This window comes from Schistocerca nitens, chromosome 9 (genome assembly GCF_023898315.1).
Source record: "Schistocerca nitens isolate TAMUIC-IGC-003100 chromosome 9, iqSchNite1.1, whole genome shotgun sequence".
NCBI lineage: Eukaryota > Metazoa > Arthropoda > Insecta > Orthoptera > Acrididae > Schistocerca > Schistocerca nitens.
In genome coordinates this window covers 513652610-513678876 of record NC_064622.1, presented here as the reverse complement: position 1 = coordinate 513678876, position 26267 = coordinate 513652610, and the positions used below count along the sequence as shown (strand labels likewise).

At 39.9% G+C, this 26267-nt stretch overlaps 1 protein-coding gene across 5 annotated transcripts in view; it reads left to right on the top strand.

Annotated features, from left to right (window-relative positions):
* Positions 1 to 26267, top strand: part of LOC126203981 (F-box/LRR-repeat protein 7-like) — a 56101-nt gene that overhangs the window by 17071 nt on the left and 12763 nt on the right. For 3 of the 5 annotated variants that reach the window (XM_049938404.1, XM_049938405.1, XM_049938403.1), the window contains one exon: positions 15699 to 16662. In XM_049938404.1, coding sequence (XP_049794361.1) covers positions 15712 to 16662 — 951 coding nt within the window. In that variant the 5' untranslated portion in view covers positions 15699 to 15711. The remainder of the gene's footprint in view (positions 1 to 15698; positions 16663 to 26267) is intronic. The other 2 variants (XM_049938407.1, XM_049938406.1) reach the window with 1 other exon arrangement.

Genomic DNA, 26267 nt, shown 5'->3' with positions numbered 1-26267 from the left:
TTGGTAAATCACGTGGGTGCTTTCACACGTGGCTCTGCCTTTGATCGTGTACACCTTCTGCGTTACAGGACTGGAGTAGGTGGTGATGGGAGGGTGCATGGGACAGGTTTTACACTGGGGGCGGTTACAAGGGTAGGAGCCAGAGGGTAGGGAAGGTGGTTTGGGGATTTCATAGGGATGAACTAAGAGGTTACAAAGGTTAGGTGGACGGCGGAAAGACACTCTTGGTGGAGAGGGGAGGATTTCATGAAGGATGGATCACCAACTGACCTGCCTACACTGTGAAGCTTTCTATGTGGGAATGACCAGCAACAAACTGTCCATTCGCATGAATGGACACAGGCAGACAGTGTTTGTTGGTAATGAGGATCACCCTGTGGCTAAACATGCCTTGGTGCACGGCCAGCACATCTTGGCACAGTGTTACTCCGTCCGGGTTATCTGGATACTTCCCACTAACACCAACCTGTCAGAACTCCAGAGATGGGAACTTGCCCTTCAGTATATCCTCTCTTCTCGTTATCCGCCAGGCCTCAACCTCCGCTAATTTCAAGTTGCCGCCACTCATACCTCACCTGTCTTTCAACAACATCTTTGCCCCTTTACTTCCACCTTGACTGACATCTCTGCCCAAACTCTTTGCCTTTACAAATGTCTGCTTGTGTCTGTATATATGCGGATGGATATGTGTGTGTGTGCGCGCGAGTGTATACCTGTCCTTTTTTCCCCCTAAGGTAAGTCTTTCCGCTCCCGGGATTGGAATGACTCCTTACCCTCTCCCTTAAAACCCACATCCTTTTGTCTTTCCCTCTCCTTCCCTCTTTCCTGACGAAGCAACCGTTGGTTGCGAAAGCTAGAATTTTGTGTGTATGTTTGTGTTTGTTTGTGTGTCTATCGACCTGCCAGCGCTTTTGTTTGGTAAGTGAACAAAAGCGCTGGCAGGTCGATAGACACACAAACATACACACAAAATTCTAGCTTTCGCAACCAACGGTTGCTTCGTCAGGAAAGAGGGAAGGAGAGGGAAAGACGAAAGGATGTGGGTTTTAAGGGAGAGGGTAAGGAGTCATGCACACACACACACATATCCATCTGCACATACACATACACAAGCAGACATTTGTAAAGGCAAATTCATCAATGGAGTAGAAGGAGTTGACCACCAATAAATCTTTTAGTCTTCTCTTGAAGTGAATTTCCTTGTTTGTTAAGCTTTTTATAGCTGCTGGCAAGTTATTGAAAATGTGTGTTCCTGAATAATGCACACTTTTTTGTACAAGACTAAGTGACTTTAAATCCTTGTGAAGATTATTCTTGTTTCTAGTATTGATTCCTTTTTGAAGACTTCTCATATTCATTCCCTAATACATTTCTACATCTGCATCCGTATTCTGCAAACCAGTGTGAAGTGCATTGCAGAGGCTACTTCCCATTGTAATGTGTGTTAGGATTTATACTACTTCTATGCACCTCTTTAAACAGGTTGGCACATTGACAATAGTTTCACAACTCATTTACTCCCTTATAAAATTTGTTTTTAACAGTCAGTTACAGTTCAAAGACAACTGTAACATTCATAAAAGTAAGTTCACAACAACATGCTGAAAAGTTATGTTTTTGAATTTTTCATGCAAAAACTATTAAAGCTTTTTAAATAAAACAAACTTGTTTAAAATTCTACATCTTTATTCTTCATGTCTACATATTTATTTCTCAACATAGTCACCAGGGGGACAAGTTTGTTGATACCGTCGCTGTAGAATGTTTGACTTTGGTGACAAATCCACAACCTCACCTCTGCTTGCACCATTTCATCACTATCAAAGTGAAGTCCTCAAAGGTGTTCTTTAGGTTTTTGAATCAGATGAAAATTGGATGGGGCCAAGTTGGGACTGATAGAGGATGACCAATGGCAGTGAACCCAAGGTGTCAGATGTTGCAGTGCTCGCGTGTGATCTGGCATTGTCTTGCTGCAGGAGAGGCTGCTTCATGTGTGGACAAACTCTTCAAATTCAGGCTCTCAGTTTTCTGAGTGTCTCACAGCGCAGTGCAGAGTTTATGGTGTGCCTGTAGGCATGAATTCCAAATGCACACGCTTTGAACATGTATCCCAGAACATTGTGAGCATGATTATGCTTGCTGGTGTGAACTATTTTGATGTTGGTGCTCCTTTATGATGGAACTCAATTAATGCTCTCTTCGTTTCAGGGTCAAAATGTTGAACTCGGCTTTCATCACCTATTGAAATGTTGTGCTCAAAATGCAAAAGAAATTGTTGACAGGTGTCCAGTCTCTTCTGTTTTTATGTCAGAAGCTTTCATGGTACCCACCACAGACAGTTTTCTGTATCGCAGTTTGGCTATGATGGCTTGTACAGGCTCTCGTGGTGTGCTGCACTTACTTGAGAACTGTGGCTGTGTTATCTGTTGATTTTCTCTGACGAGTTCATCGAAACCAATTCTAGTGAGTCACTTCGGTTGCCACATGCAATCATCCACTCTGAGCTCTGTCACATACATTGAGATTAGGACCACATTTCCTTTATTATTAGTGTGAACAACTCAACACTGCACGTTACTGATGTTGGTACAATCATCACTGTACCCAGCTTTCATGCCTTTGTGGATTTCAGTTGGAGACACATTTTCTGCAGGTAGAAAATTGATTACTGCACGCTGTTACTCTTGCACCTTTGTAGTTACACTACCTGTTGCCATATTACGTACTAAAACGTGTACCCCTTTAGTGGCAGAAGGTTGCATCATGTATCAGCGAATCAGGAAAGTAGACTTAGTAATATGCTTGACGTGTAATACCTCTAACGATATTGAGAACAGAACAAAAAATTCGGAGGCATTACTTTCACCCTTGTAGGATGAAAATTGCAGCAGGATGGTGCAGTTATGGTCCCAGGAACTAAAGTTGTCATTTGTACATACATACAGTGTGTGAAGAATGACCACTGTGTATGTGTTAATTAGCATTTTAATTAGTCTAATATTGTCCCTATTTGAGTGATAGTATCTTTGAAGTGGTATGTGAGAACTCACTTGCAAGTAAACAAGGAACAAAACATTTATTAATAACAATAGAAAAGCCACACATGAGCTACACACAAGAAAAAGTCACAACAACCTCTGTTGACAGAGATAACTGTCTCTGTTTGTCCCCTTAAGTTGTCTAAGCAGGGATTGTAATTGTTGTAGCAGACAAGTTCACTGACCCTGAACAGGTTATGTCCAGAAAGACCACAGGATAGGGCTGTTGTCACAGGACACAGCACAGTAACAAGCTGTAGAATAGCAGAGTCCTGTTGTCAGTGCTGCATGACAAGACCGTGTAGATGGCCAGTGGCCTGAGGCAGGCTGCATAGGTGGTGTTCTCCGGGCTGGTGAGCAGGCTTAACTACCAGACACTGGTATCCTAAATACAGTGCTGGCTGAAGAAACTGTCACAGATTATTAGTGGCCACACAATAGGGTAGAAGCAAATAGGTCTGCACTAGCTGTGCCTCCCAGGGGTGATGAGGTTGCTGCCTGTGACAAGGCGATTGCCCTGGATCCCAACAGTGACACCTTGAGTTGCACATGACAACAATTAGTAGTTGTTGCTGTCGTTTGGAACTCACTTTCGTTTAGCACTCATTGTTGCGGCCCCTAAGAGCTCTTGTATTGGCTACCTATGACGCTGTCCAGCTATGTTGGTGGACTTTATGTCCAGACACAGTACTGTTCCTAGATTGCTGATTTAATACTGTTTCTCTTTCTCAGACCATTGTAAGTTGGTTGTTGTGAAATAGTGGACTTCAGTGTTCAGATGTCTGCCTTCTCCAGATTTACAGCACTTTTGTGACACTTACCTGTGAGTGACACAAATCTGTCAACATTTGTATGTTAAATCTATTTTGATACAGGCAGTACCTGTGGACTTATTGCAGGGCTTGAGATTTTCATTTTCAGCGAAGGTAACAATTAAAATTATTCATCATCTGTTTGCTGTGTTATGCGTTACAGTGTCAGGTGACCCTTCAGAAGGGAGTGAGTACTGGTATCCCAATGTTTTCTAGAGAGGTACATAGATGCCAGTTGTCATTTGTGGACATTGTATTCAACCAAGCACAGACAATGTGAAATCTTAATGCGGTGCAAATTGCAAGGGCAGCCTGTTTCATCCGAAAAGGGTGTACTTTGTGTTACTGCAGATGCCAATGCCTCACCATGTGTCATATGTACATAAATTGTGGACACACTATAGCAAGAAAGGTCATTACACAAGGCGAGTTGGACACGGTCACCAGTTCATTACAACCCACTGTGTAAGGCCAATAACTGGCCAGCTCTGTGTTGCGGCATCATACGAATAACTCCAGAGCACTACAAGACAATCTCAGAAGGGCCAGTGAAGCTGCCATGTCAGATTAGATTTAATGGATTGATTACAAGAAATGACTGTATGATCCAGATGCCCAGTTTGAGTAAGTGAGAACATCTTGCAGTTCGCTTTGAGTTCTGCCATTCCCATGTCAGCTGGCAGCTTCATTACTGGTAAAACATGTTATTCACAGATGAGTCCAGATACGCTCTTATGCAAGGTGATGGCCACATTTGTGTGCGGAGACCCGTTGTGAGCAGTACCTGCCAAATGTTGTCCAGGAAATCGACAGGTTTCCAAGTTTCTGTAATGTTGTGGGGAGGTGTCAGTGTTGACAGCCATATGGATCTTGTCATTGCCCGTGGTTGCCTCATCTCCAAACAGTACATCAGACAGATTCTTTTGGACTGTGGGATGGATGTGAATTCCTTGCAATGCCAGGGCTTATGTAGCAGGCATCAGCAAGTATGTCTTGCAAAACCTGGACACTTAAGTAATGAAACAGCCAATGGCGAGTCCCAACCTCAAGCCCATCATGCATATGTGGTACTTGCTTGACAGATGTGTTTGTGATTGTCTTGTTCCGCCAAGGACACTCCAAGGAGTCTTATGTACTCTCGTTGAAAAATGGGAATGGATACCACAGGGTGACTGGAACATGTCGTGTTGGTGTCAGGCAGTGATAATGACCACAGAGGACATACACAGTATTGAGGCTCTTGGAGTACAATGAAAAGCACCCAAGATGGTGGGATGAATGATTATTTCCACTTTATTTTCGACACCTGTTGGATATTTTAGTTCCTTTTATGTAAACAATCAAGGATGTAGTGATGTTTTGCTGTGTGGTTAATTTGTGAAAGATTTTTTAAGTTTGTTTATTTGATGTCGATTATACACCATTTAGTCATTTCTACGTAGTAACATGTACATTACAAACATTGTATCTGCAGTTCTTTGTGTAATTAATCTTTCACCAACTGCGACATAATCGCGTGTACAAACAGTGATCCAATACTGTAAAATGCTTTATTATTCCAGTCTCTGATCACAAATGAATTTTTTAGACGATGACCGGTTTCAGTCTGTAATGACCATCTTCAGATCTAAAATATATACATATGAATACATCTAGTGAGCAGTGTGTCTTTTAAAATAAAACAGCAATATGTATCACAATATACTGTCATACACCAGGGAAATGTACAGATAAAATATGGTATAATGTACCTTTTTTACACCATGTCCTAAAGTGATACGGCCATAATGGCATCGTCAGAATATATAAATATAATCAGCATACCATCGTCACATAGATTCAAAATATGGTGTAGAATAGGCCACATCGTCCCCACATAGTGATTATTGCCAACTAGCTACTGAGGTACAGTAGCATCCAGAAACCTGTTTCCCTACACCCTCACTAGATGTCGCTACTGTGGGCTTGCTTATATGTAGTCATCATTTACGCAAAAACATAATCTGATAAAAGCACATTAGTTAAAATGCATGTAGCAGACTTATTAGAATTGATAACTATCATAGAAACCAATTGTGGTACATTAAAAGATGAATGCAGTTACCTATGTAAAATTATTAAAAGAAAATATATGAAGAGTATAGGTCCGACCCTTTTTTTATGGTGAATTTACGGTCAACAATTAATATAGCATAACACACTGCCTGTGGCAACCTATAAATTACTTATGAAAGATAAAATGTCTATATGACAGCTGAAAAAGAGAGAGATCAATGAACCTATGTTGGGTCGGCTGCTAGGATCTTATGTAGGCGCGCACTGATCGTAAGAACTTAACCAATAGAGGGCTTTACATACATCGTGACATGTCTCCCACAGAAAACTTTTAAACAATATATAAGCATTCAATAAATAAAATTATATAGTTTGGCTATACATTCCACGAGTAGGTAGGAGATAATCATTTACAAGATTAGAGCGACTACTGTGTGGAAGTAAGGGAAATGTCTTCTGTTCTCAACATAACTCATCAAGTAAGGCTAGGTATAAATACATGAGGCATTATTCATTTGTGATCAGAGACTGGAATAATAAAGCATTTTAATTAATCTTTAGTGTCTGTGGGTGAAGAGCATATCTAGTTCCACTGATTGTGGTACATGGTAGATGGCTCAGCTGATCTCTCTGCTACCTTTCAACATCAAGAATATATTTTCATGCATCACCAAGGGTGTAGCCACTGTCTTGGATGAAGCTACACATTCTGATCTCAATTGCTTCTTTGATGACAGTAGGTAGAGGCATGTGATAATATTTCCATTTTATCAAATGTAATCATGTGTTTGTCCATGAGGCTGTGTTTAGCAAAATTAGATTTGCTGAAATTGTGATAGTTAATGTGGCATCACTACTCTGTGGAGTGTTTTGAAATTGTTTGTATTGACTGAAAAATGTAACTGCTACCACTTTCACAACACATTTTATAAATTCCAAGAATACTGAGACCAAGGCTGCCTTTTACTGTGTATGACATTTCTCTAATTTTCTTCAGTGGTCGGAAAGTGGATTGAATACTGTCTCTGCCCAGGACTCTGCCTATTTTATTTGTTGCAGCTCCAAAGAAAAGAAAGAATACTATAAACTGATCACCTTCCGATGACTGATGGCAAATGGAATATCTCAATCATTTAATTGGATGGATATAAAGATCTACTCACCAAGTGGCAGCAGAACACACACATAAAAGACTGTTGTGATTGGCAAGCTTTCAGAGCCATTTTCTCCTTCTTCAGGCAAATGATTTTGTTGTTAATATCTCAATCCCTACAGTTATTCTTCCAGAATATATGTCTTAGACATCTGATATCGGAATCCACGTGTTCCTTGTCACAGAGTTTCAACTAAGTGTATCATCATATTTAAAATGTCTTTCTTATGGGCTGGATGATCAAAGCTTTGTACACTGAAATACAGGTCAGTGTGTTTTGACATCTGGCAAACAGAGTGCCTTAGCTGCCCATCTGATTTTCATTCAAGTAGAACATTTGAAAAATGGTAGTTTTCCTTCTCTCTCTCCATCTAAGCAACGAACTTGATTTTACGATGCATATTATTTCTGTAATCCGTGAACAGGTGAAGAGCTTTGATTCCATGTGACCAGATCATAAAGGCGTCATAAACATAATTAAAGAAGCAAGGTGCATCAAGAGTAGCTAAATTTAATGGCCTACTAAGATCTCGGGATGATTACAGTGCAAGAAGTCATCGAAAGCTCAAGACTGAATACAAATGATTCAAAACTTCTGGAATACTTGAAATGACAATAATTTTGATTAATGATAACTTTTGAAAAATGATAAGTAGTTCTTAGAATGCTCAGATGTTCTTTAGAAGGACAGCAATGAAGGCTTTCAAATAAGGTTACGTCAGTCCTAAAAGAGAGAATTATTAGCAGGTAAAATTTTGGCATTGCATGTGTTCTTCATGAATAGTAAATTTTCAATATTTCTCTAACTAAAACGTCTCTACATTTACACATTTGCTAAGATCAGTTGTGAACTGTATCGTGACTGATAAAGTTTTGAAAAATACTGCAAACTATAATAGCACTGAAAGTGAGCTCTAAGAAAGAAGATCTGAGATGAACAGGAAAATGTGTGCCACATTCGTTGACCTAGAGAGAGTTTTTGATAGAGAGGACTAGAAGACACTGTTTGAGAAACTGAATAAAATTAGAATAGTCTGGAGAGAGAAAACATTGATTCTTAATCTATATAAAAACCAGAGTGCAGAGAGTACAGTGGCACTAAGAAAAAGAGTAGAATAAGAATAGGTGTCTGACGAGGCAACATAACTGACATCTACATAGTGTATGACTGAGGGTACCATGTACCACTACTAGTCATTTCCTTTCCTATCAACTTTATACATGCATCTGTATAAGCTCTAACTTTTCTTATCTTTGTGGTCCTTAAGCAAAATGTGCGTTGGTGGTAGTGGAACCATTCCACAGTCAGGTGGAAATGCTTGTTCTGTAAATTTTTTCGATAGTGTTTCACAAATAGAATATCGTCTTCTCTCCGGGGGTTCCCATTTGAGTTCACGAAGCACCTCCGTAACTCTCAGGTGTTGATAAAATCTACCGATAACAAATCTAGTGGCACACCTCTGGATTGCATTGCTGTCATCCTTTAATCCAACCGTGTGGTGATCCCAAACAATTTGGCAGTACTCAAGAAGAATCGCATAAGAGTTCTATATAGGCCTATGGGCTTCATTGTAGAGAGCTAAACTTTCCTAAAACTTGTACAATAAACTGAAGTCGACCATTTGCCTTCCTTACTACCATCTTATGTGTTTGTTCCATTTCACATTGCTTTACAGTGTTCTGCCTAGATGTTTAATTGGCGTGACTTTGTCAAGCAGCGCACCACTAGTACTGTATTCAAATACTAGATATTTCAAAATGAATATCAAGGTTTTAAGACTTTATAGCATTTGTTACATTCAACTTACAATTATAAAAATACAAAAATCAAGCAGTGGAAAATCCAGGATGGAATGTAAAAATTATGAGAAGGAAAGTTGCTTCTCACAGAATAGCGGAGAAGCTGAGTCGCAGATAGGCACAACAAAAAGACTCACAGCATTTGGCCATTAAGGCCTTCCACAACACAAGACACACATGCGTGCGCATGCGTACACACACACACACACACACACACACACACACACACACACACACACACACACACATGACTGCAGTCTCAGGCAACTGAAACCACACTGTGAGCAGCAGCAGCAGTGCATGATGGGAGTGGTGACTGGGTGGAGGTAAGGAGGGGGCTGGGGCAGGGATACTATGGTGGCGGCCGACAGTGAAGTGCTGCAGATCAGATGGAGGGCAGGGGAGAGATTGAGGGGGGGGGGGGAGGGGAGTAGTGGAAAAGGAGAGAAATTAAAAGACTAGGTGTGGTGATGGAATGACTGTGTAGTGCTGGAATGGGAGAAGGGAAGGGTCTGGGTGGGTGAAGACAGTGACTAATGTAGGTTGAGGCCAGGAGGGTTACGGGAACATAGGATGTATTACAGGGAAAGTTCCCACCTGTGCAATTCAGGAAAGCTGGTGTTGGTGGGGAGGATCCATATGGTACAGGCTGTGAAGCAGTCATTGAAATGAGGGATGTCATGTTTGGCAGCGTGTTCAGCAGTAGGTTGGTCCACTTGTTTCTTGGCCACTGTTTGTCAGTGGCCATTCGTGCGGACAGACAGCTTGTTGATTGTCATGCCTGCATAGAATGCAGCACAGTGGTTGCAGCTTAGCTTGTAGACCACACGACTGGTTTCACAGGTAGCCCTGCCTTTGCTGGGATAGGTGATGTTAGTGACAGGACTGGAGTAGGTGGTGGTTGGAGGATGTATCGGACAGGTCTTGTATCTAGGTCTATTACTGGGGTATGAGGTAAGGGATTGGTGGCAGCGGTTGTGTAAGGATGGATCCATGATTTACATACCAATTTTGCAAATGTAATGTTACTACAAGACAATGAAGATTTTCGTCTTCAGTGATGAATCAACATTTCTCGTGAGTGGAAATGTGAACACTCGTAATGTGCACATCTGAAAACCCTCGTGACATGGTATAATTACAATGAAACTCCCCTTAATTGATTGTTTTTTGTGCCACATTCCAATGGAAAGTTTATAGACCTTTCTTTTTCTGTGTGCAGTAACTGTAACTCATGTTTCTTATGTTGGTGCTGTAGAACTCTGACTCTCAGTTGGATGAAGTTGAACCACAGAAATTTATTTGGTAACAAGAAGGTGTACTGTCTCACTGGCATAACTCAGGATGTGACCGGTGTAATAACTTTGTACCCGACTGTTGGATTGGCCACAGGGGGCCATTTGACACATTTTGTTTTGCACGGTGCCCACATATGCCCGATCTGAGGCCATACGATTTTTACTTTTGGGGGTTCACAAAGGATCATGTGTACATGCCTATGCTACTAGGTAATCTATCCAACTTAAGAAACAGGATTTAAGGGATTGTTGCAATTCCAATCACTTTGGTCAAGGTTTGGGAAGAACTCACCTATTGACTTGATGTGTGCCATCTGACAAATGATGTTCACATTGAAAACTTGTAAGAAAACTGTTTGAGGTGCTCTTTCAAAAATGGTTCAAATGGCTCTGAGCACTATGCAACTTAACTTCTGAGGTCATTAGTCACCTAGACCTTAGAACTAATTAAACCTAACTAACCTAAGGACATCACACACATCCACGCCCGAGGCAGGATTCAAACCTGCGACCGTAGCAGTCGCTTGGTTCCAGACTGTAGCACCTAGAACCGCACGGCCACTCTGGCCGGCGAAGTGCTCTTTCATTTGATGTATTATTTCTAAGTTGAATGTAATGTTACAAAGCCTTAAACCCAGATATTCATTTTGAATCACCTGGTATTACAAGCTTTTTTTTCCATGCTCATCTGAATTAACTTTCATTTTTGTACATTTAGAGCAGACTGCCATCAATCATACCAAGTATAAATTCTTCCTGTCTTCCTTTGTCCTTCTAGTGTAACTCAAAGACTGTTCTCCCTCTCTCTCTATTAATTTAATTTATTCATAAAAGTGGAATACGAACAATGAAAATGGTAAAAAAAAAGGATTAAAAATAATGGTAAATAAATACATTGTAGTTATTTGATTTGATGGTAATGTCACTGTCTCCGCATATTCTGAAATGGACATGAACTATATGTTATAAATTTTGTCAGATACCCTAAATGATCACACTTTGCTTTATTACTTTATATTGTGCCAGTGGCGTGTTTTGCCTTTTTAAAGGCATCTTCACATTGACCTACAATGAAAATAGCAATGTTTCTTAAAAATGGCATAACCCATATTTAGTAAAAACTTTGGACCAAGGAAAGTACTAAAACTAACTTATTGGTACAACAGGTATTAAATACACAGGCTGCCATCCATGCAAATGTCGTTGCAGGCAAACACCATTGTCAGTATTTTAGAAATTATTGCATGGTGCCCTGATATGAAATAGCACTGAGTACACGGGAAGTCACGTTTAAAATTCATGAAAGACCTCAGTTTGTCAAGTTTTAAGAGACTTCACGCAGTGTTGTTGTGGTTGCGCAGTCCAAAAGACACTAGGCTCTACATAAACATGTAAGAAATGACACTGGACATGTTTACATTTTGTGATGCATTTCTGTAGGCCTTTTGCAAGGGCACTATGTGAAGTCTCCTAAAATTTGACAAGGGCAACTACCTACTGAGGTCTTTTGTGCATTTTAAATGTGGCTTCCCATGTACTCAAGACTATTTTATACCAGGGCACCACACAATGTTCTTAAAATATTGCCAACAGTGTTTGCCTTCTAAGACATTTGCATCGACGGCAGACTATGTGTTTAACACCTCTTGTGCCAGTAAATCGGTTTTAGTGTTTTCGGTGGTAGTCCAATGTTTTTCCTAAGATGGGGTCATGCCATTTTTAAGAAAAGTTTGAATTTCCTTCACAGATCAATCTCTAGACGCTTTAAACAAGACAAGCATTATTGGCAAAATATAAAATAATAAAGCCTGTTTCACAGCCAAGACTGTTTTTCGCTTCAAGACATTTATCACTGGTTGCCATAAATTGCACCATGAATTGGAAAAAATGCTAAAATAATGGTGATAGAGAAATTGACCTGTCAAGGAATGAGAGACTTTAAGATCAAAAATAAAATATTGATGCAAGTAAATGAATTTTCTGTTTGGGAAGTACAGTAACATATGGGAACAGAAGTATGATGGATATTAGGAGATTTACAATGACTAATCAAGCATTCATAAATAAGGGTGTTTTACCATCAAACAGCCACATTAATATAGAAACAAGAAAGAAATTTATCAATACATCTACCTGAAGATTTCAAGCTGTGGTTGTGAAGGTGGACTGTGGGAAAACAACAAAAGAAAAAAATTGAAGCAATAGAGATGTGGATAGGGAGAAGAGTCACAAAAAGATTCTGTATTCAAAGAAAATGTCATGAACAAATACTAAAAGACATTATTGAGAAAAGGACATTGATTAACATGGCTCAGAGAAAAAAACTAAAATAATTGGACCCCCAATTCACTATAATGTCTTGGAGAAGAAGTCCCGGAAAAAACAAAAAAATAAAAAAAATCAAGGGGCCAGTTGAGAAGTGTTCTCAGTGGAATGAACTGCAGCAGCTACAAGCAAGCAGTACAAATGGAAAAGCAGAGAAGGATGGCAACAGCAACAAGGCATTGTTTTTAGTGTCAGATGATAATGAAGAATTTGTAGATTTTACATATGTGTACATACACAACAGAGTGCAGAAAGGAGACAAAAGTGTGAATCATGTTAGGAGCAGCATTATGGCAAGTGGAGGTATTCCGCTTCTGCCCTATCAAACATGGAATGACATGTGAAAGCAGCCATGTTACGTAATGACTGTGCAGTTTTCTGTGTGGGGGTGACTATTAATGAGCTGTCTTCTCATACTTCCCATAGTGCTCAGAGCCATTTGAACCATTTTCTTCTCATACTACTGCTGCCATACTCCACATCCTGGAGGACCTCCTCACTACGGATCAATTGGAATGAAAGTAAATCTAATCTAATCTAATGACAAACTTGACCATCCAGTTGCTGGGAACGTGGCACTTCACAAGACTGGTGATTTCAATACATCTTGTAGTGTCCATATCATTTGTATCTTATTACCTTCCTTTACACCCCTTCTCAGAATTAACTCATCCAGACTTTGCAGGTGCCAAAGTCCTTCCAGTGTATTCTCCGTCAGTGGTCACCTTTCTCAAATGAATGCTTATTTTAACTAACTTGCATAACATTATAAGCCAAGAGACTTTGCAGATTTTTATTGTTAGCATGTTGCACAGAAGTTGCTCTGTGTTGTTGCATCTGCCTGTTAAATTAGAATTTAACTTGTTCCACAACTGTAAAGCCTCCCTTCACTATGCGATTTATGGAATGTGATGCATGAACAGATGAATGAAAAGCAGTCGTGATGGTGACATATGATTGTAACAACTGTGTTATTGTCAGATGTCCGGTGAAGGGCAATATATTGTTGTGAAACTTATATGCTAGACACACTTTAAAAGGCTGAAAGATTATTGTTTAGTGTCCTGTATGTGACACTGTTTTATTGGACTAAGGGCACAACCTTAGGCTGTATCAGGTATAAGCAGGAAATCTTATGTTGCCTTGTCAAAGTAACCATCTGGGCTTTCAGTATATGTGGGTGATCAGTTTAATTTTAACCAATATTGTTTGGTCACAGTTGATGTAAGTAGTAGCTGTATATCCTGTCCTGTTGAAATACTGCACTGGTCCCATCACTGATTATGTCCATTGGTCCACTTTTTCCTTGGTGTTGTTGTGTGTCGTCTTCAGTTTTATCATTTTTGGAAAGGTCTTGAATTATTTTCTGACTATGCCATTGTCAGTGTGGTACAGCTCATAAGCCTGTTAACTGTTCTGATAAATTTCATTTCAGTCACCTCAGTTCTACACCTCTCTCTTTGTTTCTATTTGGGTCTCACTATCACATAAATTTATGGGCATGGACACAATTTTCTAAAATTCCTTGGTGTTGATGGTGATCCATGCATCTTAAAATATTATCTAGTAATATGTTTTCAGCATCGTTCTTGTACTAGTGTTAACATGTCACTGATGGTGTTAAAAAATTGTGACGTAGTAGAGTGTAACAGTGTGTAAATTCTTTCCTTTTCTTGTACATTTTGCTTCAAATACATCACTCTGACATTTGGTTGTTCATATTTCACTGTTGTAATTTAGGCGCGCTTACTGAAGAAATGAATAGATATGTGTGTGAATCTTGAATGACCAGATCATCAGTGAAAATGAGATTATTGGCTGATGTATGTTGGTGTAACACTTAAAGCATTTGATTGGTTCTTTCATTTCTTGATGAAATCACCTACATACAAACTGAACACTACATGTAGCACACAGAATTCTTGTACAACACTCTAGGTAACATTTAGTGGCTCTCTGATACCATTGTTCTCAATGGGTAATAGAAAAAACTGGTCTCTTGCACGTATTTTTTGTTACATCTGCTGAATTGTTTGACATTCATGTCTCTTCTAAAATATTCTATGGTTTATTACTCTATAGTCTGTGAAAACTGTTTGTGCTAAGTTTCAATCCCCAGTCAGTTGTAGGACTTTATCTGTCATTTATCACTTCTTTCACCTCTCCCAGTCATTTGTATGTGGAAAATGCCAAACTGCACCACAGTTTGGATTCCATGTCAAACTGTAGGTCCTCCTATAACTGGCTGGGTAATTTAGTTCAAGGGTTGGAAGAAGGCAAGGTTGTACTGCCTCAAATAGTACTGTGCACCATAAAGCATTGCAGTGTTCAACTAGATCATCAGCTTGATGGCTTTACATTTGTTGAAGAATAATCACAACATTTTTTACACAATTTACGTTTGCAAAAACTATTTTGTTGTTTGTCAAACATTATGTCAGCAATTACTTAAAATGTCATTTTTATTATAGCATAGAAATTTGACTGTGTTCAATTCTTTTCTTACTCTCCATTTCACTCCAAGACATGATTCTGAGGTGAACTAAACCGAATACTACCTATGATATCCAATATTTCAGCAGTTCTAGATTGATGTTCTGTGTACTGGAAGTAACAACCATAAAACAATAGATGTTGAGTTTTTGGCTTTTGGAATGTTGTGAGCAGTTCTTTTACTGCAGTGGAGGGGTAGCAACAAAAACTGAATCAGAAGAGACCCAAAAAGAAGTTAAGGAATAAAAACTAACTAACAATGTTACTTCTGACTTTCGCTACCATCTGTGTGTCTCGTGATCAGATGTTGGGGGTAATATTTTTCCCAGTCCGTTGGTAATACAGCTCTTTCAATGTTTAAAATAGTACATCAAATGCTTTAGAAATTCATTACTTGTCATATACTTTTCTATGTGCATGCTATTGTCTTTGTTTTGGTTGACCATCTGTGAAAAACTGTTGGAAACTTGCCCTCTTCTGCTTTGTGTACTATTAATCCTTATTCCTTGCACCAGGCGAACGGTCTACCCGACGGGAGGCCCTCATCACACGACATTTCATTTCATCTCTATTTTTATTCCAGTTGGTCAGTTTTATTATTTTTCATAACTAAACTGTTAAGAAGCTGTGATTGTTGTGTGTTCAGTATTATTATGAGATTGTTATAGTTTGTATTCTAACTTTAATTTACTTGTAATAACAGTGTTACTCTCTGTTGTTCCAGCATTAACTGCAACATGAGCAATGTAACAGCACACATTAACAATTTTCCAGATGAAATACTTCTACATATATTCAATTATTTACCTACACCGGACTTGCTTGTGTGTGTGACAAAAGTGTGTACTCGATGGAACGCCTTCGCATACGATCGCAAGCTTTGGAATCGCAGAATGGTGGATCTACCAGAAGATACCTCTGTGCAGGCTTTGGTTGAATGTTTCCCTAAATGCACATCTGTCAGTATGGAACTCAACAGTGCCTCTTGGCCTGGACAGGCTATGTTTGACGGGAAACACCTACACGCATTCATGCGGACAAGAGACTGTTTCCTTAGTTTCCTAACAACAATAATAAAAAATGGTGATGACATTACAGATATATCTGTATGTGGCGTTAACGAGGATGTGGAGGAAGTGCTGACGGTCATTGCCCACTTACCGAATCTACAGACTTTACTTATAAACGGATCATTTTTTGCTGATAATTCAGGAATTAGGCACATTGGGGACAACTGTCCACACTTGAGGAAAGTGGACACAGGCGAAATCACGTTTGCAGAAGAGGAAGTGGAATATTTTATAAGAAAGAAGAAACATCAGCTGACACATATAGGTTTGGCCCTACAAACAGCTGAAGGTTCCTCATTGTTGCCTTTTCTGGGCCTCTGTGGTGATACATTAATCAGCCTGGATATTTATGGCATTGCAGGCTTTTATATTACTGTCGTGGATGATGTAACTGTTTTCAGTGCCCTTAAAAAATTGGAACATCTCAGATTTCACAATTACATCAAATTTGGGAGTGATGTCCTTGTAAATGCATTTACCTCCAGCTGGTTCTTAAATCTGAGGACTCTTGTGATAGATACTGCCACTTATGTGGATGATGAAGTAATGGCAGCCATCAGTCTCAATTGCCCACTGCTGAATGAGCTGCAGATCAACTATTCTCAAATTACAGGAGAGGTGAGTACCTCCTACATGTGTTTCTACTGTGTGCAGATGTTGATTGTGACAGTCATCTGTGGACATTTTGTAAAGCATGTATTGCCATTTTGGTGTTTGCTATTAAGATCTTTCTGTGCAACCTCTCTAGACCAGGCTAACATATGTATTGCAATTGTGAAAGATTTTTTGTAAATGCTTCACGATTATTGATTGTTGATTACTGAAATCAGTTCCTGGGCAGATGGTGGTGAGAAGATGGTAGGGAGGGATGCACGAGGCAAGGAGGTGGTATTCTGATAATATGAGCCAAGCCTTTCATCAGATGACTTAGCGGCTGCTTGCCCACGTAGATTGTGGGTGGAAGGAAGGGTGGTGGCAGAAGGCAGTAAGCAATCTGGTTGAGGAAGGAGTAGCGTGGACAAAAGACAGAAGGTAAAAGATGAAGTGAGGATGTGGAGGTTCATGCCAGAGTGCAGGATATGTTGGAGAGAAAATTCCCACTTGCATAGTTCAGAGAAACTTGTGCTGAAAGTGAGTATCCAAATGGTTCATGCAGTGAAGCAGTTGTTGAAGTCATTAGTATTTCTGTGCACGGCATGTTAGGGAACTGGATGGTTAAGTTTGTGGTTTGCCGTAGACTGGCAGTGGCCATTTGTGCTAGTAGATCTGTCATGCTTGCATAGAATGCTGTACAGTAACTGTAGCATCAGTTATACATAAAATGACTGCTTTCACATGTGGCCCTCCAATTTATTACCTAGGAGGTGCTTGTGACTGGACTGTGGTAGGTAGTGGTGAGTGGGTGTACAGGGCAAGCCTTTCCCCATGGCTGACCTCAAGGGAATGACCCACTAGTTACAGGATTGGGGGCAAAAATGACAGGGATGCTCTCCTTTTCTCCCTCCCTCCGTCCTTCTCTTTTTTTCACCCCTCTCCCTTTCTCTCTCCCCTCGCAGTCTCCAATTTCATTTCCAGTTTCCTCTTCATCCCCCCCCCCCCTCACTTTCTCCACTCTCTCTGTATCTCTCATATCTCCTTTCATCTCACTGTGCGGCCACAGAGTCATCTGTCTCACACCATCCCACTCCACCTCCCCCCCTCCCCCCCCCCAACCCCAACCTCTCCTGCCTTGTGTGTGCTTCCCCCTCCCCGTGTCCCACTACCATCTGCCAGGGCAACTGCTCTCAGTAACTGACAGTTGACAATCAGTCTCGCCGCAACAGCTGTGTGATTGTATGTGTGAACGTGTGTAGTTTTACTATAAAAATAGCAGAATCTCGAAAACTAGTATAATACTGTTCTCTGTGATGTGGTGAATACTGCTCTCTGTTATGTGTTTCTGTGCTCCACGAATCAGTGTGCTATATGTGAGTGGTTGCCTTTCCCTTATTTTACATATTTTTCCACCTGGACTTTCCGTTATTGAGTAACATAAACTTGATACTTCTTTCACTTAATTGAATTGTTGCATATAAAATGTATTTGGAATAGCCTGAACAGAAAGACAGTCACATAAACTTTATTTTTCAATCATATTTAGTAAGATAAATGGACGTCCTCTTCAGTCCGGGCTGTGATTTGATGCAGTTCCCCACACTAGTCTATCGTGTGCAATCCTCTTTATCTGTGAGTAACTATTGCACCCTACTTCCATTTGAACCTGCTTATTGTATTCAAGCCTTGGTGTGCGTCTTCTGTTTTTACCCTCCGCACTTCCCTCAGTTACCAAGTTGATGAGTCCTTGATGCTTCAAAATATGTCCTATTAACTAATCCCTTTTAGTCACTATGTGTAATAAATTTCTTTTTTCCCCAGTTTGATTCATAATTTCCTCAGTATTTATTTGGTCGGTCCATCCAATCTCCAACATTCTTATGTTGCATTACGCACGAAAAGTTTCTTATTTCTTCTTGCCTGAACTGCTTATCACCGTGTACAAGCTGCACTCCGTAAAAATACCTCCAGAAAACACATCGTAACACTTAAATTCATATTTGATGGTAACAGATTTCTCCTTATCAGAAATGCTCTTCTGGATATTGCCAGCCATCACTTTATATTCTCTGTACTTTGGGTGTTATCAGTCATTTTGCTGACAAATTGTAAAACTCATCTACTACTTTTAGTATCTCATTTCCTAATTTAATTCCCTCATCATTTCCTTATTTAATATGACTATATTCCATTACATTTTTTGAAATTCGCTTTATACTTCTCCTTTCATTTTATTGAAGTACTGTATATAAAATGTATCTGGAATAGACTGAACAGAAAGACAATTGCACAAACATCATTTTGCAGTTGTATGTAGTAAAAACAATAGATGTCGGAATCAGAAGTTTGGAAGGTAGGAGACGAGGTACTGGCAGAACTAAAGCTACAAAGACAGGGCATGAGTCATGCTTGGGTAGCTCAGATGGTAGAGCACTTGCCTGCAAAAGGCAAAGGCCTGAGTGCGAGTCTCGGTCCGGCACACAGTTTTAATCTGCCAGGAAGTTTCGCAATAGACATAGTTGACTTCAGTCCAGACACAAGTTTGATGCAGTTCCCCCATTAGTGTATCTTGTACAATCCTCTTTATCTGTGCATGAGATGTAACCTCTTTCAAGCTACTGTCTATTCTATTCAGCTACTCTTTCTGTAATTTCCTTTCAGATTTTTCTTTGGTTCCTTTTATTGCTTACTCAATGTACAGATTAAATAACATTAGGTGGATATGTACTTTCATCGTATTAATAGGGTTAGCATATTTCTCACAGGATTAGCATTATTATGAGTGAACATATTCAGTTAAATTGTAAAAACATTTCTCAATTGGAAGCTGGACTCCCATTTCTGTTCTAACACCTGGCAGTACATTATAAAGTATGTCTCCATTCCAGAATGAGATTTTCACTCTGCAGTGGAGTGTGCGCTGATATGAAACTTTCCTGGCAGATTAAAACTGTGTGCTGGACCGAGACTCGAACTCGAGACCTTTGCCTTTTGCGGGCAAATGCTCTACCATCTGAGCTACCCAAGCACGACTCACGCCCCGTCCTAACAGTACTTGCCCGCGGAAGGCAAAGGTCCCGAGTTCGAGTCTCGGTCTGGCATACAGTTTTAAACTGCCAGGAAAGTTTTATGTCTCCAGTGTGACTCACAGGTCGCTGAATGTGACTTGTTTTTACCTGTTCAGTATTTGGAACTGTCTATTACAGCAATGACAGCCATTTTGTGAACTGTTGGGTCAGATCGTTGAACGATGATTTTATACATATATGTGGAAGCTAGTGTAAGTGCTATCATGACACAAATTTCCTCACATCCTAAGAAAATGTTTGTTCAAAATTGTTGAGGCTTTCGTGGCCACTTGTTGACAAACTGCCTATTGGCTTCTGTCTCGGGTTCTTCGGCCGACGTTTATCTAATGATTTTTCTGACGTTTCGCCAGCACGAGTGGCTGGCATTGTCAAAGCTTCACCCTCCATTGCCGGTGGTGAACTGGAGCCGAGCTCGCGGGCGCAGGCTATATGTACCTGGCGCGCCGACGTCCGAGTGCTTCTCCGCGGTCATTTCCGGTGCGGTTCTCCTCTTGCTACCTGCGACGGTCGTTCGCTGCAGTACGGGAAGCCAGGATCCGTTGACCTTAAGGCTTTCCTCTTTCTTGTTCAAACTGTACGCGTGTTTTTGTATTTCTACAGCTTCTCTGAACAAGCGCGTGTGATAGTGCTTCTCTACAGCCAGAACTTCCGTGTCGGCGAATTTTATTACATGGTCGGTCTCATTCAGTGCGTGCTCTGCCACGGCCGATTTCTCCACCTGCCCCAACCTGCAATGTCGCTTATGCTCTTTGATCCTGGTGTTAATGGATCGTCCAGTCATTCCGACATAAACTTTTCCGCATGTGCATGGTATGCGGTATATTCCCGACATTGCAAGTGGGTCTCTTTTCTCCTTCGCCGATCTAAGACACTCTTTGATCTTCCTTGTCGGTTTGAAAATCGTCTTTACGCCATGTTTGCGCAATATACGGCCGATTCTGTCCGTCACTCTGGGAATGTATGGCAGAAAGGCCGTACCCGACAATTCTTTTTCCGGTTCCTTACTTCGCCGAGGTTTGGGCTCTGTTACACTTCTAATATGGTTACTCCACAAATTATATTAGAAGTGTAACAGAGCCCAAACCTCGGCGAAGTAAGGAACCGGAAAAAGAATTGTCGGGTACGGCCTTTCTGCCATACATTCCCAGAGTGACGGACAGAATCGGCCGTATATTGCGCAAACATGGCGTAAAGACGATTTTCAAACCGACAAGGAAGATCAAAGAGTGTCTTAGATCGGCGAAGGAGAAAAGAGACCCACTTGCAATGTCGGGAATATACCGCATACCATGCACATGCGGAAAAGTTTATGTCGGAATGACTGGACGATCCATTAACACCAGGATCAAAGAGCATAAGCGACATTGCAGGTTGGGGCAGGTGGAGAAATCGGCCGTGGCAGAGCACGCACTGAATGAGACCGACCATGTAATAAAATTCGCCGACACGGAAGTTCTGGCTGTAGAGAAGCACTATCACACGCGCTTGTTCAGAGAAGCTGTAGAAATACAAAAACACGCGTACAGTTTGAACAAGAAAGAGGAAAGCCTTAAGGTCAACGGATCCTGGCTTCCCGTACTGCAGCGAACGACCGTCGCAGGTAGCAAGAGGAGAACCGCACCGGAAATGACCGCGGAGAAGCCCTCGGACGTCGGCGCGCCAGGTACATATAGCCTGCGCCCGCGAGCTCGGCTCCAGTTCACCACCGGCAATGGAGGGTGAAGCTTTGACAATGCCAGCCACTCGTGCTGGCGAAACGTCAGAAAAATCATTAGATAAACGTCGGCCGAAGAACCCGAGACAGAAGCCAATAGGCAGTTTGTCAAAATGTTTGTTGTTTTATTGTATTACAATACAATTTTTCACTCTCGAACCACGTTCTTACTGTGTGATAAGTTTCATCAAATTCGGTTAACTTGGTTGCAACAGGTTTATTCTTGTTCACCGCTTCTTTGTGTGTGTGTGTGTGTGTGTGTGTGTGTGTGTGTGCGTGTGTGTGCGTGTGTGTGCGTGTGTGTGTGTGTGTTTAACCCTGCTATGCAAGTTGTAGATAAATTATTCTCAGCATGTTGGAAAGGTTATTTAAACAATGTTCAGACATACCTTTCCTAGATCCTAGCACTTGTGCTCATAGATGGAGTCCAAGTGCTTATAATGATGTGTGGTTATGAGCCTAATTATGTGATATCTTACACCATTGATTAGTTAAGCAAACATGTATAATCAGACCTTCACTTATTGTCATCACTGCTTTGATCTCATCATTGGACTGAAAACCATATATTGCTAACACTTGTCAGTGCACCACCTCCAACTACTTTCTTCTAACTTTTGCAAAAGCCTCCAAAACAAATAACTCAATATCAGGTTAAAACGAATCCTATCCAGGGCCAGAAGCCCAGCTCCAACGTCAAATATAATGTAACTTCTCACACGAGCTCCATTCACCAAATCTAACTTAGCAGCTGCAGAAAGTCTTTGGTCACTACCAGCTGTACACCAATTAATCCATTGGCAACACTTCTTTATTACACACATGTATACAACTGACTGTCACAACTTCCCAAGAACTGGAACGCACCAGACATACTTCAACCGCATACACCCCAAAGCTTTGGACAAGGTGTAGTTATACCTCTTTTAACAATTATGTTCTTTGACATTATTATGTTATTTCATGTTTGATGTTACAATTGCAACAAGTTAATGCAGCAAAAACTGTCATTGCAGAGTTTTAGTAGAAATTAAAATGAGTACAATGATAATGCAAATTTCTGAAATTAACGATCTTTTACAAGTGCAGTTTTGAAACATATATACAGTTAACAATTAAGTTCTTATTATTCAGTCCAGAACATTCTCGAATATCTTTATGTAATCTAATTAATTATGCAATTTTATGAAACAATTTTGAGCTGGTAATATTTCTACATCATCAGAATAACATTTGAAGGACATCATCTTTATGCCAGTGACTGTTATAAATTTTTCCGGCCAGTGTGGCCGAGCGGTTCTAGGCTCTACAGGCTACGGTCACAGGTTCGAATCCTGCCTCAGGCATGGGTGTGTGTGTGATGTCCTTAAGGTTGGTTAGGTTTAAGTAGTTCTAAGTTCTAGGGGACTGATGACCTCAGAAGTTAAGTCCCATAGTGCTCAGAGCCATTTGTTAAAAGTTTTTATCACACTATTGCAATTGCGGCCTTAGGCCATTATCAAGTGCTGATATTATGGCTTTAAGCTATGTCAACGTAATGTAAGCTGATACATTTGTATGTCAGCGTCAATACTGTTAAATACACTCATGACATTGTTACACAGTGTGAGCACACGTATTCAGACATCGTAAAACAACATAATCTGTAAGTGCACATGTTCGTAAAACCATCAATAGTCACAAATGCATTAGAGCTGTGGTCTAATGCATTTCTGACTAGTGATCATTTAATGAACATGTGCACTTACAGATTATGTTGTTTTACAATGTTTGAATATGTTTGCTCTCATTATGTAACAGCATCACAATTGTATTTAACAGTATTGACCATAATATCAGCACTTTATATTGGCCTACTGCAGAAATTACAATAGTGTAATAAAAACTTATAACAGTCACTGGCATAAAGATAATGCCCTTCAAAAAATTTGTTATGACTGCGAATCCCAGCTGCAAGAAGCTTATCAGAATTCCAATTCAAATGTTCAAAATGACTTTTTACAATATTTGAAGGCTAAAATACAGAATAATTATGTACATCACAAAATATTTAAATTGTGTTACAAAAAATTAATGAATCGTTCTTCTAACATTATTTATGATACAAATTGTCTTTCTGGATCAGGTTATGTCTCCAGCTCAAACAGATATTCTCTAGTTTTAATATGTGGACATTACACTAAATTTCTCTACAGAATGTTCCAGAAACATTAATTACGAGTTTATTTACATATTTTTAGTTGGTGATTTCCATAAGAATATGTTGTCCTGACTTGCAAAGATACATAAATGTTAAGGTTTTCCAAAATTGATGGTTTACACAGTTAATTTGCGTTTTGGTAAACAATGAATTTTACTAATTGAATTATAATTACAAAACTGAATGAAAAAGGTTACTAACATTTATACACTATTAACACTGATTCCAGAACTTGTTCTTTCTCTTCTAAACATTCCAAAATTCATATAAAAGTGATAATGACTTATCCTAATTACTTTATCTGATTAAGAACATATATTAATTGGTCTGTGACACGGTTTAACATTTTCGTTACAACTTCTCACACTGTTACACTAAGTGATCTTATTCACTAAGTGTTCCACATCTGTTTTAGCGTGTATCACACGCTACGAAACCTGCTCTATTGGGTGCTCCACAGGACCCAATACAGCCATTTCATTACAAGGTCAATAGTCACATTAAAGAAATGTTTCCACAGGAACCTGAGGAATTTATCAATTTTAAGCAAACCTTGCCCTGTAAATTTCTTTCAATAACACCAAATCCAGCTAGCTAATAGTTCCTCACTGTAAATCGAAGTCTCAGAAAAATGATTGGGCCCTATGCTGGAACACCCACCTAAAAAAAGTTGGTAAAAATGATCAGAGGTCAATGCTGACATATAGACAGATGGAGAGGTGGCTTGGGGAGGGGGGCAAAACAAATTGTCATTGGCTGTTAGAATATGAAATTTAATCCTGTTTGTGAGCTTTACTCTAGGAAATAATCCAAAGCTGTGCACTAACAAAATGCAAGATGCTTCCAGTCAGAAATATCTGACAGAAAATCATTATTAAAATCTGCCACCATTTTTTCACTACTGCAAACTGGATGTGATTGTACATAAGCCCATTATAATTATTCTTGCCCTTCCACACTTGCTGCTTGTTTATCTGATGGCAGTTGGCATATCAGACGTTGAGGTCCTCCAGGATCCGATTCTGCCAAATAATCCTAGATGTCGGAGGATATTCTCATGTCTTATTTTATCAAGTTTTTGTTTTCTCCAGGCAAGAACAGAGGAACTTATTTTTTATTACCAGGAGGTGGTTTTTATTTAGTCTTTTTCTGCTTCATTTATTGGTGTAGGCAGGAGGTACATATTATACAGTTTGATTTGAGAAGGTTGTGGAGGAGTTCCACACCAAAGTGTCTTATGTGCCTTCGGGAGGAATTTGTATTCTGTTTGTGGTCTTGTGATTTGTAGTGTTGTTAGAGGAAGCAATGTTACATAAGTTCTATAAGCTGTCCACCGTATCTCTCTCTGCATCTACAATTCGTAGGTGGACTGTAGCAGAGTTGCTAGTCACGCCAAACTAACTGTTTTGGTTTTGTTGATTTTAAGACCCATTTTCATGAACTCTTGTTGCCAAATATCTAGTTTTGTTTGCATGTCTTTTGTCGTGCCCGGCTCTATGACTAAGGACTCTTAATTTTTTTAACTATCTTGACAAAATCATTTATCAGATCAACAGGCAGTGGCCATGTTTGTGTAAGTTGTGCATATATGAATCTGTGTTTGTGTTTCTCAGTGTGATGAAGAACTTTGTCCAATAGCCTAATAATCTAAAGGCTACTTTTAAAAGTGCCTGTCTGCTGTTTTAATGCCTTGTATATGTGGTGAACAATACTCTGTCTAAATTCATATTGTTATTGCAGCTCAGATTTTCCATTGTTTAATACTCTTAACTCCTGACAAGACTAAAGATATTTATTACTGGTTTTCTGCACACTTCCAGTACTAACCTCTGTCTTTTGAAACCCATTAATATGGTGTAGGAATTAAACCTTCTCAGCACAATATTCATTTAACTGTAAGACTAGAACTTAACACCTCTTCCATCTAATGGTTGTACATTAGTATGGTATTTCATGAGTGCTTGTATTAATGTCACTAATTGGCTTGTGTGTGTGTGTGTGTGTGTGTGTGTGTGTGTGTGTTTGGGGGGGGGGGGGGGGAGAATAGATAGTAGTAACAATGTAGTTATCTGCATATTAACCAGTAAGTAGGGCATACCCATTTTATGTGGGACACTGTGTATTGTTTATTTGGTTATGGAGGAAAGTGCAAGAGGTAAAAACTGTCGAGGAAGACCAAGGTATGATTACTATAACCTGATTCAAATGGTTATAGCATTCATTACTTATGCAGAGATCGAGAGGCTTGCACGAGATTGACTGTAATGGAGAGCTGCGTCAAATCGCACTTTGGTCTGAAGAACACAAAAACAACGCTGATTAAATACTGGTTCAGTTAAAGTTCTCTATTGCCATCTCAGGTCAATTGGACTTCATTTCTCTCCCCTATATTTTGATTACCTTTCCATGAAGTTTTTCTGTTAGTTTTTGGGACAATTCAAAGGATTTGCTAAGTTTTGGGTGCTACAATCTTTGCCATCACCTTGAGCTTATGAAGACGCCTTTCTCTTTATTGTGCAGATAGTTTGAGACAAAACTGTTCTTATAGATTTAGGACAGTGATAAGAAAAATATTACTTTTAGCATGTGTAGTGCATGTTTTTCTAGTTGTGTTGTTGTCTTTAGT